This window comes from Aquarana catesbeiana, linkage group LG05, assembly GCF_042186555.1.
Source record: "Aquarana catesbeiana isolate 2022-GZ linkage group LG05, ASM4218655v1, whole genome shotgun sequence".
Lineage (NCBI taxonomy): Eukaryota > Metazoa > Chordata > Amphibia > Anura > Ranidae > Aquarana > Aquarana catesbeiana.
Window position 1 is genome coordinate 581598121 of NC_133328.1, and position 16095 is coordinate 581614215.

Consider the following 16095-nt stretch of genomic DNA (forward strand, 5'->3'; position numbering starts at 1 on the left):
ATCGCCTTCTGAAAATGCTAGCTGTCTAGCTATCAGGACTTTCTGAGCCCCTAACTTATAACAAGTATTTTCATTTCAGGAGTTAAGGATTATAAATTCACTGGCTGCCTAGGTATTCCAGATCTGTGACTCAAATTATGCAAGTAAGACAGTATGGCAGAAAAAATACAAAATTTGAAGCGCTCCAAAAGTAAATTATTTTGACTTTTAAAATTGACTTTTGGAGCGCTGCAAATTTTGTATTTTTATTTTTTGGGAGGGTTGTAAATTTCCTATTTTTTTTTTTTTTTGCTAGCAGCTTTATATGTATGTTTGGTATCTTGATTTGAAAGTAGCGCTGATGTTTCTATTTTTATACAAGACGGCAAGGCAATTGCTGTCTCCATATTTCTCTTAGTACAGATTTCCTTTGAAAGGTTTCTCTGCAGGTGATCTACATCAAGAGAATGGGGTGTTGCTCCCTATAACTAATAGGATGGAAGGTGACTGGTAGTCAAGTTTATTTACAGGGAGCAATGAACATTGGCCATTCCATGACTCTTGGGAGCCTGGCAAACAGTCCCTAGCTAAGGGCTAAGCTGGTTCGGTGGGTTATAACAAAATCATGCATGTAACAGTGGGTTGGCTCTAAATTAGTAGGTTGAAGTGGTTGATAAGAAACTCCTGTTCCAGTACTCATTTGCAGCACAGCCATACAGAACTTTGATTCCAAGGGTAACAGCAGAACCTAACAGAAGGGCACTTCAAAATGAACCTGTCCATTGCCTAGGCAGGGCAAATTACCAGGTTTGGTTTAAGGCTGAGCCCAACCTCCTCTACATACAGGTGAATCTCAAAAAATGTGAATAACATCAAAAAGTTAATTTTAGTAATTCAATTTAAAACATGAATCTCATATTATATAGAATCATTACACACAGAGTAATATATTTCAAGCATTTCTTTCTTTTAATTTTGATGATTATGACCCAAGATTCAGCATCTCAGAAAATTAAAATATTGTGAATAAAGTTGAGTATTGAAGACTCATGGGGGGTTATTTACTAAAGGAAAATCCACTTTGCACTGAAAGTGCACTTTGAAGTAAAGTCGCTGTAGATGATGCACATGATTGGAAGATAAAATCAGCAGAGCTTCCCCTCATTTCAGATCTACCCCTTAGATTTGGAGCGACTGCACTTCCAAGTGCACTTTCAGTGCAAAGTGGATTCGCCTTTCGTAAATAACCCCCATGGTGTCACGCTCTAATCAGCTAATTTACAGGTTTTTGGAGCTAATTAGCCAATTAGAGTGCGACACCGTGAGTTTTCAATATTCAACTGTTTCACAATATTAAAATTTTCGGAGATACTGAATTTTGGGTTTTCGCTAGCTGTAAGTCATAATCATCAAAATTAAAAGAAAGAAATGCTTGAAATATATAACTCTGTGTGTAATATACAGGTTTCACTTTTTAAATTGAATTACTAAAATAAATTAACTTTGATGATATTCAAATTTTCTGACATGTACTGTATATATCTACCTACCTTTCATTCTCCCTCTCCACCATTCACAAGGATAAGTCGTCACGTATAAATCCCAAGCTGATCTTAAGGCCTTTTCACATGGGCTTGTCCGTGTACGAACTCCGCTTTGCTCAGCAGGGATTGATCCGCTGATCCCCGCTGAGGAGGCGGATGACAGATCTGTCTCCACTCACTGTGCGGAGATGGACCTGTCCTCTATGGAGATCAGATGAAAACAGACCGCTTGTCCGATTCTCCAGACGGATGGAAAATAGGGTTTCCATCCATCTGGATTTCACGGACAGGATCAGATCGGATATCGGCAGATGTCAGTGGACAAGTCACCGCTGACATCCGCCGATCCATAGGGCTGAATGGAGCGTCCGATCAGGTCCGCCTGAAAAAACTGACAGGCGGACCTGATCGGAAAGTCCATGTGGTAGGGCCCTTAGGATTAGAGCTTATATAATGTGACAGTGTTGGTGCCTCAACGGTTAAGATGTACTTCTGGGGGTGTGCCCAAATCATTTTTTTTTTTTAAATACAGGTACTTATATAGCTCCATCAATTTACACAGTGCTTTACATATACTGTAAATTGTACATTTATATCAGTCTCTGCCCTCAAGGAGCTTACAATCTAATCTAACTCATTCATACATACACATATATACTAGGGCCAATTTAAACAGGAACCAATTAACCTACCAGCATGTCTTTGGTGTGTAGGAGGAAACCAGAGTACCCGAAGCGAAGGAAACCCAAGCAGGCACAGAAAGAACATGCAAACTCCATACACGTAGTGCCAAGTTTGGGATTCGAACCGACGACACTGGTGCTGCTAGGTGAAAGTGCTAATATTTGGAACTGCTAACCTCCCAGCCTCTTCTCCTGCAAAAATTTTGTAAGCCCGGTGATGATGTGACAGAGAGTAATAAAAGCTTTTGCTCACTAAAGGAACCGGGTAAAGGGTAACAATTAATGCTTATAAATGCAGTAGATGGGAAGAGGAAAGTTTGGGGATACATTTGGGTCACGCCTTTACAAATCCTATCACAAAATGACTGAAAACCCCACAGTGAATATAGCACCCACTTGTAATAGCGGAGGTAGCTGGACCCAAGGAGTGACACACTACTCGAGTCAAAAAAAGGCCGACAGGGATTCCTTTTGCTTCATCTATCACAATAATCAATTTTCAGCATCTTGTGCTCTCCATATCCCATCTGTGCCCCAGTTATTCTTCCCTCTATTCTCACACAAACAGCACATTCCCATCTTGTATGTTGAATAATCTTCAGCAAAGGCATGTCAGTATAATGACAAACTGCCAGGACACTCAGGCTAACTGTAGGCACTCTGACAACTCTGACAGAATCAGCCAAAAATTGTGGCTTTGCTGTGATGCGCCACCCTAATCATTGGGATCATATCAAACCACATGTCAACATTCGTTGTAACGTGACATTATTGGGCTCATTGATAGGCAAATGCAAAGTGCATCGTGACGCATTTTTCGCTTCCATTAATTTTAAATGGGAGAAAGTAAGCAGAAAAGGACGAGAGTGGTTCTGGCCTAAGACTGCCAAAGAGACGACTTCTGGTTAACATTAGTGTGCCTTCTGATGAGACTTGAGTTGCACAGAACCGCATGTTCACATTTTTCTGTCTATTCTATGCACTCCATCATGGCCCATACGATAAGCTCTCGCCCCCGACTCAAATTCTGCTCATACAACGTAAATGGTCTCAATATTGCCTCCAAACGGGGACAAATCCTCTATCAGATGCATAAACATCAGGTTAATGTGCTTCTATTGCAAGAGATGCACTTTCAATCTGATTCCACCCCTTCCTGCTCCAACAGATACTTTAACAGGTGGATTCAAAGTACGCATCCCTCACAGAAGGCCACAGGGGTCTCTATCGCCTTCCACAAAACATTCCCTATAGAAATACTAGATCATATGTCCGATCAACAGGGAAGGTATATTTATGTGAAATGCTGATTGTGGGGGACTAAATTTATGGTAGCTAACAATTACCTACCGAACGTTAACCAAATCCTGTCAGCTCGGCTAGGACAGTGATCCCCCGACACTGGAAATCGATGGACATGCCCTCCCTTGGGGATTGGGCTATTAAAGTAGATCGCATTAGAGACCTGGAACGTCTGTTGGCCCAAGAAGATGGTAAAGAGGAACAGTTTTCCCTTCACATGGACGTCTTCTGAGTTTGTGCCATGGGCTGAGGGAGAAGCAGGTACCTCTACCTCCTAGCCTAGATGGAGTGTCTTCCTTCTTTTCTCTCCCACTTTGATGCTATCTCCCTGCCTTTCTACGTTTTTATCATTCTTATGTTTTACACCAATATTACAACTGTTTTTTGAGTATAACCACGCAACGCTTCCCATTCCTATGGAATGATTTGTGATCCTTATGGCAATTACTTTCTACAAGAGTTCTTTCATGCCTCATATGTTGTTTTACCGTTTAACAATACATCCTGCTACATCTCAGGATCATGTTACCAATTTGTGTTAGTTGTATATCAGTTTACGCTCCCCCTGTTACACTATGCAACCTGTTGTAGCACAAAAATGAGACCAATTTGACCCTTTGGAATTGTCATGTACCTCGTGTAACTGCTATTATTGCTTCATTATGTTAATTCTCATGTATGTTAAATCTGGTCTTTAAAAAAAATAAGACTAAACTAAAATGTTTTAGCTTGAGCTAGGCTTTAAAGGATAACTAAAGGTAAATATATATTTTTTAGTTTTTGATAGAGGGGAGAGGGATTAGGACCGTCAGTTCTTTTACTGTCTGTGCTACCATTAAGGAGATTCACCCTCTCTATTAGCCCTGTTAAACATCATTGAAAGTGAAAGTAAAAGAAAATCCCAAATTTTGAGTTGTCCCCAGAAAAGTAATAGAGAGGAAATCTTCCAATGGGGACACAAGTTCTGGTGATGACCTGGGGGGGAGGTGGGCAAGAGATTGCCTTAATTTGCAGGCATTTCATCTCACTTCCTATGTTGGCTATGGGACAGGAAGTGAGGGTAAATCTCCCCAATGGGACACAGATGGCAAAAATAAAAAAGGCGTTATACTCCCTTACTTTATCCAAAAAGAAAACAAAAAGTTTTGCCTATAGATCTACTTTAAGCTTGCGGGGATGTGTGTGCAGGTGTATGTGTATATATACTGTATGTATAAAAGTAAGAGAAGAGGTGAAGTACATCCTGGCAAGAGATTGCCTGGGTTAATTAAATGTGACACCTTAATGAAGATTACCGCTGACTTTGGGTGCAGGATCTGCCTAGCACAGTTTCCAGACACCATACACCCCAACAACCTCCACCCTATTTGGTGTTAGTAAAAAAAAAAAAAAAAAACACTGCCTCTGGTCTTCTTCTAAAAGACTTACAGAGTACACATAGCTACTTTGAGTAGTACAGAGAGATATATGTAGGCCAACATTGCTGCTTGCTCCTGAAAATGCCCTTTACATGGTAGTATCTGCCTTTAATTTTTCCAAGTCTCTGAGCTGGAAAAACTGTGCCTCGGGTAAGGTCAGAGTAAGGCCAGAATTTCCAAACTGCATACTTGTGCTGGGTGAGTAAATTAAGTCATCGGATCAACATGACAGCCAGGAAACTAGCATTTTCTGAAAGTGTAATGGCTTCCTTTCCATGTGTAAACTACCAATCTGTGTGTAGGAGTCTTGTCATTCCAGCTGAAGAAAAATAATACCAACACTTACCCTTCTACAAATGTGTCAAGCTTAGCGAGTTCATCGGATAATCCTACTAGAACATCAAGGGTGCCAACCTGGAGTTCAAAGAAAGTAAACATTCATGTCAGGATGTAACCTGTCACTAAAAAGAAACTCCAAACATCCAAGCCCACACCAGAACATATACAGTGCCTTGAAAACGTTTTTATACCCCTTGAAATTTTCCACATTTTGTCATGTTACAACCAAAAACATAAATGTATTTTATTTCGATTTTATGTGATAGACCAACACAAAGTGGCACATAATTATGAAGTGGAAGGAAAATGATAAATGGTTTTCAAAATGTTTTACAAATAAATATGTGAAAAGTGTGGCGTGCATTTGTATTCAGCCCCGCTGAGTCAATACTTTGTAGAACCACCTTTCACTGCAATTACAGCTGCAAGTCTTTTTGGGGATGTCTCTACCAGCTTTGCACATATAGAGAGTGATATTTTTTCCCATTCTTCGTAAAATAGCTCAAGCTCTGTCAGATTGGATGGCGAGCATCTGTGAACAGCAATTTTCAAATATTGCCAGAGATTCTCAATTGGATTTAGGTCTGGACTTTGACTGGGCCATTCTAACACATGAATATGCTTTTATCTGAACCATTCCATTGTAGCTCTGGCTGTATGTTTAGGGTCGTTGTCCTGCTGGAAGGTGAACCTCCGCCCCAGTCTCAAGTCTTTTGCAGACTCTAACAGGTTTTCTTCTAAGATTGCCCTGTATTTGGCTCCATCCATCTTCCCATCAGCTCTGACCAGCTTCCCTGTTCCTGCTGAAGAAAAAACATCCCCACAACATGCTGCCACCACCATGTTTCACGGTGGGGATGGTGTGTTCAGGGTGATGTGCAGTGTTCGTTTTCCGCCACACATAGCATTTTGCTTTTCAATTTTGGTCTCATCTGACCAGAGCACCTCCTTTCACATGTTTGCTGTCTCCCCACATGGTTTCTCGCAAACTGCAAACAGGAATTCTTATGGCTTTCTTTGTGCCACTCTTCTATAAAGGTCAGATTTGTGAAGAGCACGACTAATAGTTGTCCTGTGGACAGATTCTCCCACCTGAGCTGTGGACCTCTGCAGCTCCTCCAGAGTTACCATGGGCCTCTTGGCTGCTTCTCTGATTAATGATCTCCTTGCCCGGCCTATCAGTTTAGGTGGACGGCCATGACTTGGTAGGTTTGCAATTGTACCATACTCTTTCCATTTTTGGATGATGGATTGAACAGTGATCCGTGAGATGTTCTAAAGCTTTTTTTTTCTAACCCAACTCTGCTTTAAACATCTCCACAACTTTATCCCTGACCTGTGTGGTGTGTTCCTTGGCCTTCCTGATGCTGTTTATTCTCTAAGGTTCTTTAGCAAACTACTGAGGGCTTCACAGAACAGCTGTATTTATAATGAGATTAAATTACACACAGATGGACTCTATTTACTTATTAGGTGACTTCTAAAGGCAATTGATTCCACTGGGTTTTAGTTAGGTGTATCAGAGTAAAGGGGGCTGAATACAAATGCACGCCACACTTTTCAGATATCTGTACAAAAAAAATTGAAAACCATGTTATTTTCCTTCCACTTGACAATTATGTGCCACTTTGTGTTGGTCTATCACATAAAATCCCAATAAAATACATTTACGTTTTGGTTGCAACATGACAAAATGTGGAAAATGTCATGGTGTATGAATACTTTTTCAAATCTGTACAGCCACACATGTAATTCATTGACCACTGCTATATGATACATCTAGAGTGCCATCAACACTATTCAGTACTGCAGCTTCTTGGACCATAAAAAGAGAATTACACTGCTGAAGTCTTCTCCAAGTTTTGCTCCTGTCCATTCTCTCCAGCTCACAGAGCCTGAAAACATGGCAGCACTGTGTAATGCAATGGGCCATAACTGGCTCATAGCATGCAATCTTCTACTATCAGTCTGATGGTGCAACAATCTGTAGCGGATAGTGGAAAGATAACTGGCCTAATGGATACCATTTTATATTTGCCTAGAAATAAAGGATTTTGTGTTCGGTTGTAACACTTGTTTTGAGTAGGAGACACTCTGGAAAATAAGTGCAAGCTTTTCTGACTTCTGCTCAAAGACAAGAACCTGACACATACCCCCCAGGTCAGTATGTAACATTTTGGTGCCGATGAGCAGAGGAAAAAAAATAAATTAATCTTACTGTAAGCATCCACTGTCCAACACTTAACACAATCACTCATCCTAACCTTAAAGTGTTACTAAACCCTGGATCCTGCATTCTCCCACAGTACACAGAACATGGGAATGCAATTATTTTAGTAAATATAAACTAAATACCTTTTCTCAATCGCACCCAGAAAATTGTGCCCGACAACGATTGGGATGTCAGTGCGACAGAGGCACTGCGTTTGTGGCTTTAATAGTAAAAATGGTGTAAAAAAGGTGTTCTCCCAAATCTATGGAAAGTGTAGGACCCACTAATTATGGGGTACTTTGTCGCAGTAAGTGGGCTTAGCACCATATAGCAATATGGTGTGACCAAATCCCCATATTTTTTATGTCTTTTTGAAAATATTTAGGCGTTTTTAAACTAGCCTTGCTGGAGGTAAATGTTTGTGTGCGCTGTAAAATTTTCTTCTACTGTATGGTCTTATGGCTGCACCACCTTTAATGAGAGGGTGTGCCCCCCAAATATCTTGTTTGTTAATAGTAAAAATGACACTCCAAACTTTCCCCTTTCCCTGTACGTCCAGCTCCCATCAGACGCACAACCAAGCGTGCGTCCCTGCTCAGCTGTGCCGCTTGTCAAGTAGAAATGAATAGGCTTTTGGACTGTCAGACAATTACTTACCTTGAGGTCGGGTATGTTAAATTTGGAGTTGGTCGACAAGTTATTGTTCTTGGTTGTAGCTGCCATCAGTTTCTCCCAGGTCTGCTGGCAGGTTTTTTCCCCCGGGGCGGAGATCAACCAGAACTCGGTCATGATTGCTGGTTAAATACTGATCTCACTCAGAGCTTCACTGTAAAAAAATATTAATAATCTTAGCAATTTGATTTAACATTTTAAAGGAGATGTAAGGTGGTTTTGTATATATTTACTTTGTATAGATGATACTAACAATTCTATTCCTTAATATAAATAAAATATATTAAGGTAAATATGAAATATTATAGATTCTAATTTTTAACCAGCCGATAAAGATTTGAGCTCCTTTTCATCTGTTCTCCAGGTTGTCCTTAACTGCTCTGCTGAAAAAGCCTGTGTACAGAGCTCAGTGGCTCAAGCTGAATATACACAAACATGAGAATCAGTCTAAGCAAGGACTTTACCTGTTCACATGGCTCTAAAAGAGATTCATTCAATTGGCTACCTAAAGCACAACCACAGACTTAAAACTTCACCATTTGATTTTTGTTTTTCCATAGCAGAGGCTGTCCGTTTTCATCTGATCTGATAGACAAATGGAAAACCACCATCCATCTGGATTTTGCTGACAGGATCAGATGGCGGCGGGTGTCAGCGGACATGTCACGCCTGACATCCACCGCTCCATAGGGGAGACTGAAGGGTCCGATTAGGTCTGCCTGAAAAACCGACAAGTAGACCTGATTGGAAAGCCCGTGTGAAAAGGACCCTTAGAGAGAATCTAAAAAGAAATGGGTCATGTTGTAGTTTCTCTTTAAAAACAATAGCCTCATTCTGTGTGATATCGAAGTCACCTAGGTACCCAGTATTACGTGTTTATTACCAAAACATCAGTTTAATCCAATAGCCTTAAAATTGTAGCACACAAGCTGGATGCTGCCCCTTGTTTGTCTTTACCCAACCCCTTGGGCACTATTTCTCCCACTGACACCAAAGATGGGGGCACTATTCCTCCCACTGAAATAAATGATGGAACACTATTCCTTCCACTGACACCAATGATGGGGCTCTATTCCTTCCACTGACACCAACAATGAGGCTCTATTCCTTCCACTGACACCAATGATGGGGCTCTATTCTTTCCACTGACACCAACCATGGGGCTCTATTTCTTCCAATGACACCAAAGATGGGGGCACTATTCCTCCCACTGATATAAATGATGGAACACTATTCCTTCCAATGACACCAAAAATGGGGCACCATTCCACCCACCAGTACCAATGATGGGGCACAGTTCCCACTCCTACTGACCATAGACCATTTTTTTTTTTTTCCCACTGACCACCAAGCCTGAGGCATTGTTACTCCCAATGACACTTTCTACTCTCACTAGTCACAATCTGCCCCCCCCCCCCCCCCCGAAGTACAGTAAACTTGCCCTTTGTTTAGAAAGTTTGGAGACCCTTGGTTTAATCTGAAGAGGACCTGGGATAGTCATAGATAGACAGGCATCTTACCAAGAATTGTCATCTGTAACTCTGAAACAACTCACCTAATGGACTGAAATGGAGAAAAGGGACGAATTAGTGGGGTCACAGAATTTTAAACAAGTTGCAAAATCTTCTTGAGCAATAGGGTGCTTCCAACGCCAGAAATATGTTGTGCCGCCTACTAGGAGTGCCACTAAATGGCCCAATCTTTGTCTAGAATCATATCAGGTTGTTTATAAAAACTAAAAGCGCCTGTGCTTTCTCCTGTTAGCCCCAACTTCACTGTGTTCCACCGATAGCGTGTCGGATGTGAAAACTCTTCATGTGGCTTTGATTGGTGACAGAGTGATGTTTATACAAGTGGCCATTGGGATAGGTAAAGCCGGGTATACACAGAGTTTTTTTCCGCAAAAAAAAATGGCAGCGCCAGTCGGTGCCGCTGTACTAACAATCCAACGTTAGTACAGCAATCTCCCTCCGCTGAGCTGTTATGCTCTGACAGGGGGACGGATCCCCACCAGAACTCTCCAGTTAGCGCGCTCAGTCATTGGCTGAGAGCGCTGATTGGGAGACGGTCAGCTGCTGGTTGACCAGCATGCTCGTCTGACAGATGGCCAAACGGCCAGCTTCAGTTAGAATAGCTGTCCTACACACAGGCCGAACGTCGGGCAGCTTTTTTTTTGAGTCGCCCAGTGTCAACCGGCATGCGGCCCATGTGTACGGGCTTAAGTGTAAAAGGGGGTAATTCAATAAAGCATTTCCAACACTTTTCTGGTGTTTTAGCCATATTATATAATACTGCACCAAATTCATAAAAGCCATGTTTTTGTGCTATCTCCAATGCGGGTGACAAATTCAGGTAAGTTCTTATGTGCAACACTTTTACATTCTGCTATTGGCTTTGTGTACACTGGATTGTTACCCCTGCCTATATTTTATTACATGGACTTTTATGCTGTGAAGATACCAAGTTGCCAATTACGTTTTCTTACATTGTGGTGCTATGGTGCAACAAATTCCCATATTGGTGATTTAAAAAAAAAATCACCAATATAGGTGATCAAATCTGTCACAAGTTGTGCCATTTGTCACACAGACAGGTTTAGAACGAGTGTCTACGTCACTCTATAAATTCAAGGGAAAGGGTCTTCTTCACAGGTACAATTTATTTCACAAACAGAGCTGCATTAGGACAGAGCTCCTCCTGCAATTGATTTAATCTCAGCAGCCATTTGGCTACAACACGGACACACAGAAACCACTACAAGGGGATACTTACCCACCTATACAGGCAATAACACCTTGGCAGAGCAATGTTGCATCAGAAATTACTTTCAGACCCACGTAAAAACTCAAACACTGTAAGCAATGGACTAACACTATAGAGTTTCCATTTGAGCTCCACTCATCTACAATAACACTCCCTGTAAAGTCAGCACATACTGTATGGTTTACAATATGGCCCTCCTCCCACTAATGTGCCCTGCTATCAACATGCCGAAACTTCTCAGCTTCACAATAAAGCCAGCCATACATGGAATGAAATTTAGCTGGTTCAGCAGGGACTGGCCGAGATTCAATCCATCTATGGGCAGGCTGATTGTACTCAAAGTTGATCCATCAATTGACTTGGGTACAACCCAGCCTGTCACATTGTTTCCATGAGAATACTGCTGGTGGCTAAAGCTTCTAGCAGTAATCATAGAATTCTGCCAGCCAATTAGGCTCCCTGCGTCCCCCTCCCCCGCAGAACGCAAAAGCGTCCCCCATCGACTGAGCTAGCCAATTGAGCGGTTTTCTTTTCTTCCTTCCATGGTGGGCTGCTTAACTGACAGAATAGTCCAGGTGTCTCCAAACGTTCTAAACTTCAGTCTTTAGGTGGGGCAGACTGTGGTCAGTGGGCAAACAATGCCTTAGGCTCGGTTCACATAGGGGCGACTTGTCAGGCGACCTAGTCGCCTGACAAGTCGCCTCCCGTTCTGTGCTACGGAACCGTTCTAATAGGAGCGACGCAAGTCGCTCCGACTTAGAAAAAGGTTCCTGTACTACTTTGGGGGCGACTTGCATAGACTTCTATACAGAAGTCGTTTTGCAAGTCGCCTCAGAAGTCGTTTGCAGGTCGCCTCGCTGAGGCGACCTGCAAGTCGTGCCGCCCCTGTGTGAACCGGCACGTAGGCTTGGTGGTCAGTAGGAGTAAAAAGATTACATAGTACATGTGGTCAGTAGGGAGAATAATAGAGCCCCATCGTTGGTATTAAAGGGAGAAATAAGGTCACATTGTTGTGACCAGTCATTTATAAATCGGTGAGAGAAATTATACCCCATCATTGATGTCAATGGAAGGAATGCTGCCCCACTGTTGGTGTCAGTGGGGGGAACAGTGGCCCAAGGGCCAGAAAAAAGGCAAGCTGTTTAAAACCTCCTCACTCTAATAGAAAGAAATATAGCTTGGGGACAGTCTAAAGATCAGCTGACCAGGGCACATGGAGCACCATATATCTACACCAAAAATAAACAAGCAATAGTCCAATCGCACTTGTTTCTGCATTGGGCTATGAGTTAGATCAGCCCTTCTAAACCTTCTCGACACAAAGGAACCCTTGAAATAACTCTCTGGTCTCAGGGAACACCTGTTAACAATTTTTATTTTTTTAAATTTTTTTTGTTGAAAGGGTACCCCTGCTAATAATTACTACAGTATATCTGCAACTCATGACACATTAGTGTGATGGTCAGTGGGAAGAATGCTCCTTACACTTGTGGTCATTGGAAACAGTTACCCCCTAACAGATAACTAAAAAGATCAATGATGTAAATGGAAACTTGTCTGAGAAGCAGAGATTGCTCAAGGAACCCCTAGCAACCTCTGGAGGGACCCCAAGGTTTCACGGAACCCTGCTTGAGAAACCCTGAGTTAGATGGTTGCTGAAGCAACTGCCAACTGGAAACTGGTGACATCGCAGAGGAATGTAGACATTGCCAGCACACCAAGGATCTTCAAGTAACATCCAAATCATTGTATTCAAGATGATCGCATCACAGCAAAATAGTGCAATGTTTCAGGGACACGCGGGACCCCTTTGACACGTGACCGATCAAGCGTCCTGTGTGGGCCCAAAACGTTGCACTCTTCTGCTCCTGATTACTTTGAATAAAATCGTATGGACTTTTCACTATTTGAAGATCCTTGCAGTGCTGAAAATATATATGTTAACCCCCAAAAAATAAAAAACCCTTGTTCACACTAATGAGTGTGTCACACATCTGAATGCACAACACGTTTTTATGCATAACATACATAACTATTATGCAACAGCCAAATACCATGCATTTTTAGCTTTAAAACCTTTTACCAAGTAAAAAAATTAAGAAACAAAATATATTATATGCTTTAAAGAGAGAAACAACCTGGTTTTATATAAAATGTGAAAAATCCACAAAGCGTTTGTGGAACTAGAGAATCTAATACCAGAGATTAGGAAGCAGTTGTTATCTGTTTGGTATTTACTAAAAAGGAACTATGGTATGTTATACCAATAAAAGCATAAAAAACCTGTATGTTTAGAAACGTTAAAAAAAAAAAGTGTTTACTAAGAGCACTATCGGCTTTGTATACGGCTATTTCACTTCTTCCCTACTCTGACAATTTAAAAAAAAAAAAAAAAAAAAAAAAAAACACAATATTTTGTACTTTTTGCTATAATAAATATCCCCATTTTCTTTAAAAAAAAAGCGAATTTTTTTCTCAGCTTAGGCCGATATGTATTCTACATATTTTTGGAAAAAAATAAATAAAATCCCAATAAGCGTATATTGATTGGTTTGTGCAAAAGTTTTAGCGTCTACAAAATAGGGGATGAATTTATAGCATTTTTATTATTTTTTTTTTTACTAGTAATGGCGGCGATCTGCGATTTTTATCGGGACTGCGACATTATGGCGGACACATCGGACACTTTTGACACATTTTTGGGACCATTGGCATTTATACAGCGATCAGTGCTAAAAAAAATGCACTGATTACTGTAAAAATGTCACTGGCGGGGAAGGGGTTAACACTAGGGGGCGGTCAAGGGGTTAACTGTGTTCCCTGTGTGTGTTTCTAACTGTAGGGGGAGGGGAATGACCTAGAGGAAATGGCAGATCGTGGTTCCTAGCTATTAGGAACTCACGATCTGTCATTCCTCAAAGAACAGAACAGGGATTTGTGTGTTTACACACACACACACACACACACACACACACACACACACACACACACACACACACACGTCCTTGTTCTGCCTCCCGTGCCCACGATTGCTCGTGGCCGTCGGTCATCATGACCATCGGCCACGAGCATCGGCACCCCCGCAGTGCAGCGGGCGTGTGCGCGTGCCTGCTATCCCGAGCCGACGTATAGCTACAATGGCTCGCAAGATCGTGCTGACCTGCCACAGTAAAATGATGTCGGCTGGTCGACAAGCGGTTAATAATTTAAAAAAATATTTCCAACACATAGCATGTACATAGCAAAAATGACACCCCAAAATATATTCTGCTACTTCTCCTGAGTATGGCGATACCACACGTGGGAGACTTTTCCACAGCCTGGCCACATACAGAGGCCCAACATGCAGGGACATACATTTCAAATCTAATTTGACTACCTATTACACTTTTGTGAGACACTGATGGGCACTGTAGTGGCAAGGATGTGGCATGGATGGGGCGCGGATGAGCCAGGGATGGATGGGGCGCGGATGAGCCAGGGATGGATGGGGCGCGGATGAGCCAGGGATGGATGGGGCGCGGATGAGCCAGGGATGGGTGGATTAGAGATGGGCACATATGAGGCATGAATGAGCAGTGCTGCACCCGGCTCCCTCCTCTCCTCGCACACTGTACCAATCGGTGCAAGGAGAGGGGAGGGGCTGCACCGGACAAGCTCTGCTTTGTTGACAAGTGATTGCTCTGTCATTGGACGGAGCGATCACATGGTAAAGGGCCGCTGTCATTTGCCCTTTACCCTGTTCTGTGACGCGCCGGGCCCGGAGGACCTGACGGTCACAGACATTCCCGGGTGCGTGCCCCAGGGGGCGCGATTCATGGACGCCCTCCCAGAATAATCCAGTGTTCTGACGAGAAAGGTCCCCCGTCGGATAATGCCCGCCCTCCACTGCGCAGGCGCAGCGCTTGCGCAGTACGGAGGACAAAGGAGCCGCCAAAAGTCTCCGAACATGAACAGCTGTTGATCAACTGTACACGGCGCCTGCGCAATTAAGACTACATTGTGCCACACGTTCCCGATGCTCGTACAACTCTGCAAGGGGCGGGTGTATTATTCATTGAACTCTGCAAGGGGTGGGTGTATTATTCATTGAACTCTGCAAGGGGCGGGTGTATTATTCATTGAACTCTGCAAGGGGTGGGTGTATTATTCATTGAACTCTGCAAGGGGCGGGTGTATTATTCATTGAACTCTGCAAGGGGCGGGTGTATTATTCATTGAACTCTGCAAGGGGTGGATGCATACAGAAGAGGCTGCACGATGGGCAGAGCTCATACGATGGGGGTGGATTTCTCAATGGGGCGGATGTATTATTGAGAAGCGTGTAAGGGGCGGATGCCTACAGAAGAGGCCATAATTTACAATGATGGGCAGAGCTGATAAGTTGCGGATGTTTTTTTCAATAAACTACACGCCCCTTGCAGAGTTGCACGAGCATCGGGAACGTGCAGCAGCGTGTGGCACGATGTCGTCTTGATTGCACAGGCGCCGTGTACAGCTGATCAACAGCTGTTCATGTTCGGAGATTTTCGGCGGTTCCGTTGAGCTCCGTACTCTGCAAGCGCTGCGCCTGCGCAGTACAGGGCAGGCATTATCCGACGGGGGCACAACACCGGCCGCACTGTAGCCATCTTTCGGCTATGGCCCGGTCGGCATGTGGTTAAATCTAAAATGAAATACTGCAAAAAAAAAAATTTTTAAAAAATGTAAAGTGCCCCTGCAAGTTTCTTCCATATTGTGCTAGTATGCACCGCATAATAAAAGATGGGACATGGGGATATAGGATATGTAGTCCTTAGAAATTGAAAGTAAACAGCAGAGGAGAAACTGCAAAGCATGCAGGGAATCCAGGAAGTTGACAAATTCCTGGATTCCCTGCATGCTCTGCAGTTTCTCCTCTGCTGTTTAGTTGTGGAAAGTGACGGACAGCAGACAGGCAGCACTCACAGCATAAAAGGACATTTTTCAAGTAACTTTACATTGAATTGTCAATAATAACTACTGTTTGTATTGTTATTACAATGCTGGTGTTATAAAATGAATGTGTATGCTGTGACCACAGGACTCCATAAAATGTCATTCCTGCCTTGAGTTTAGGTATGCCATGGTAAAACATAAAAAAATACAATTAAATCCATTACAATTCAAGAATGTAAACAGATAATACTTTAGGGTTTAAACCA

At 42.6% G+C, this 16095-nt stretch overlaps 1 protein-coding gene across 1 annotated transcript in view; it reads right to left on the reverse strand.

Annotated features, from left to right (window-relative positions):
* Positions 1 to 16095, reverse strand: part of ATP6V1C1 (ATPase H+ transporting V1 subunit C1) — a 92360-nt gene that overhangs the window by 58717 nt on the left and 17548 nt on the right. Inside the window, exons 2-3 of the mRNA XM_073632065.1 lie at positions 8135 to 8303; positions 5273 to 5340 (exon numbers count right to left, since the gene is read on the reverse strand). Of these exons, the coding sequence (XP_073488166.1) occupies positions 5273 to 5340; positions 8135 to 8266 (200 nt within the window). The 5' untranslated portion in view covers positions 8267 to 8303. The remainder of the gene's footprint in view (positions 1 to 5272; positions 5341 to 8134; positions 8304 to 16095) is intronic.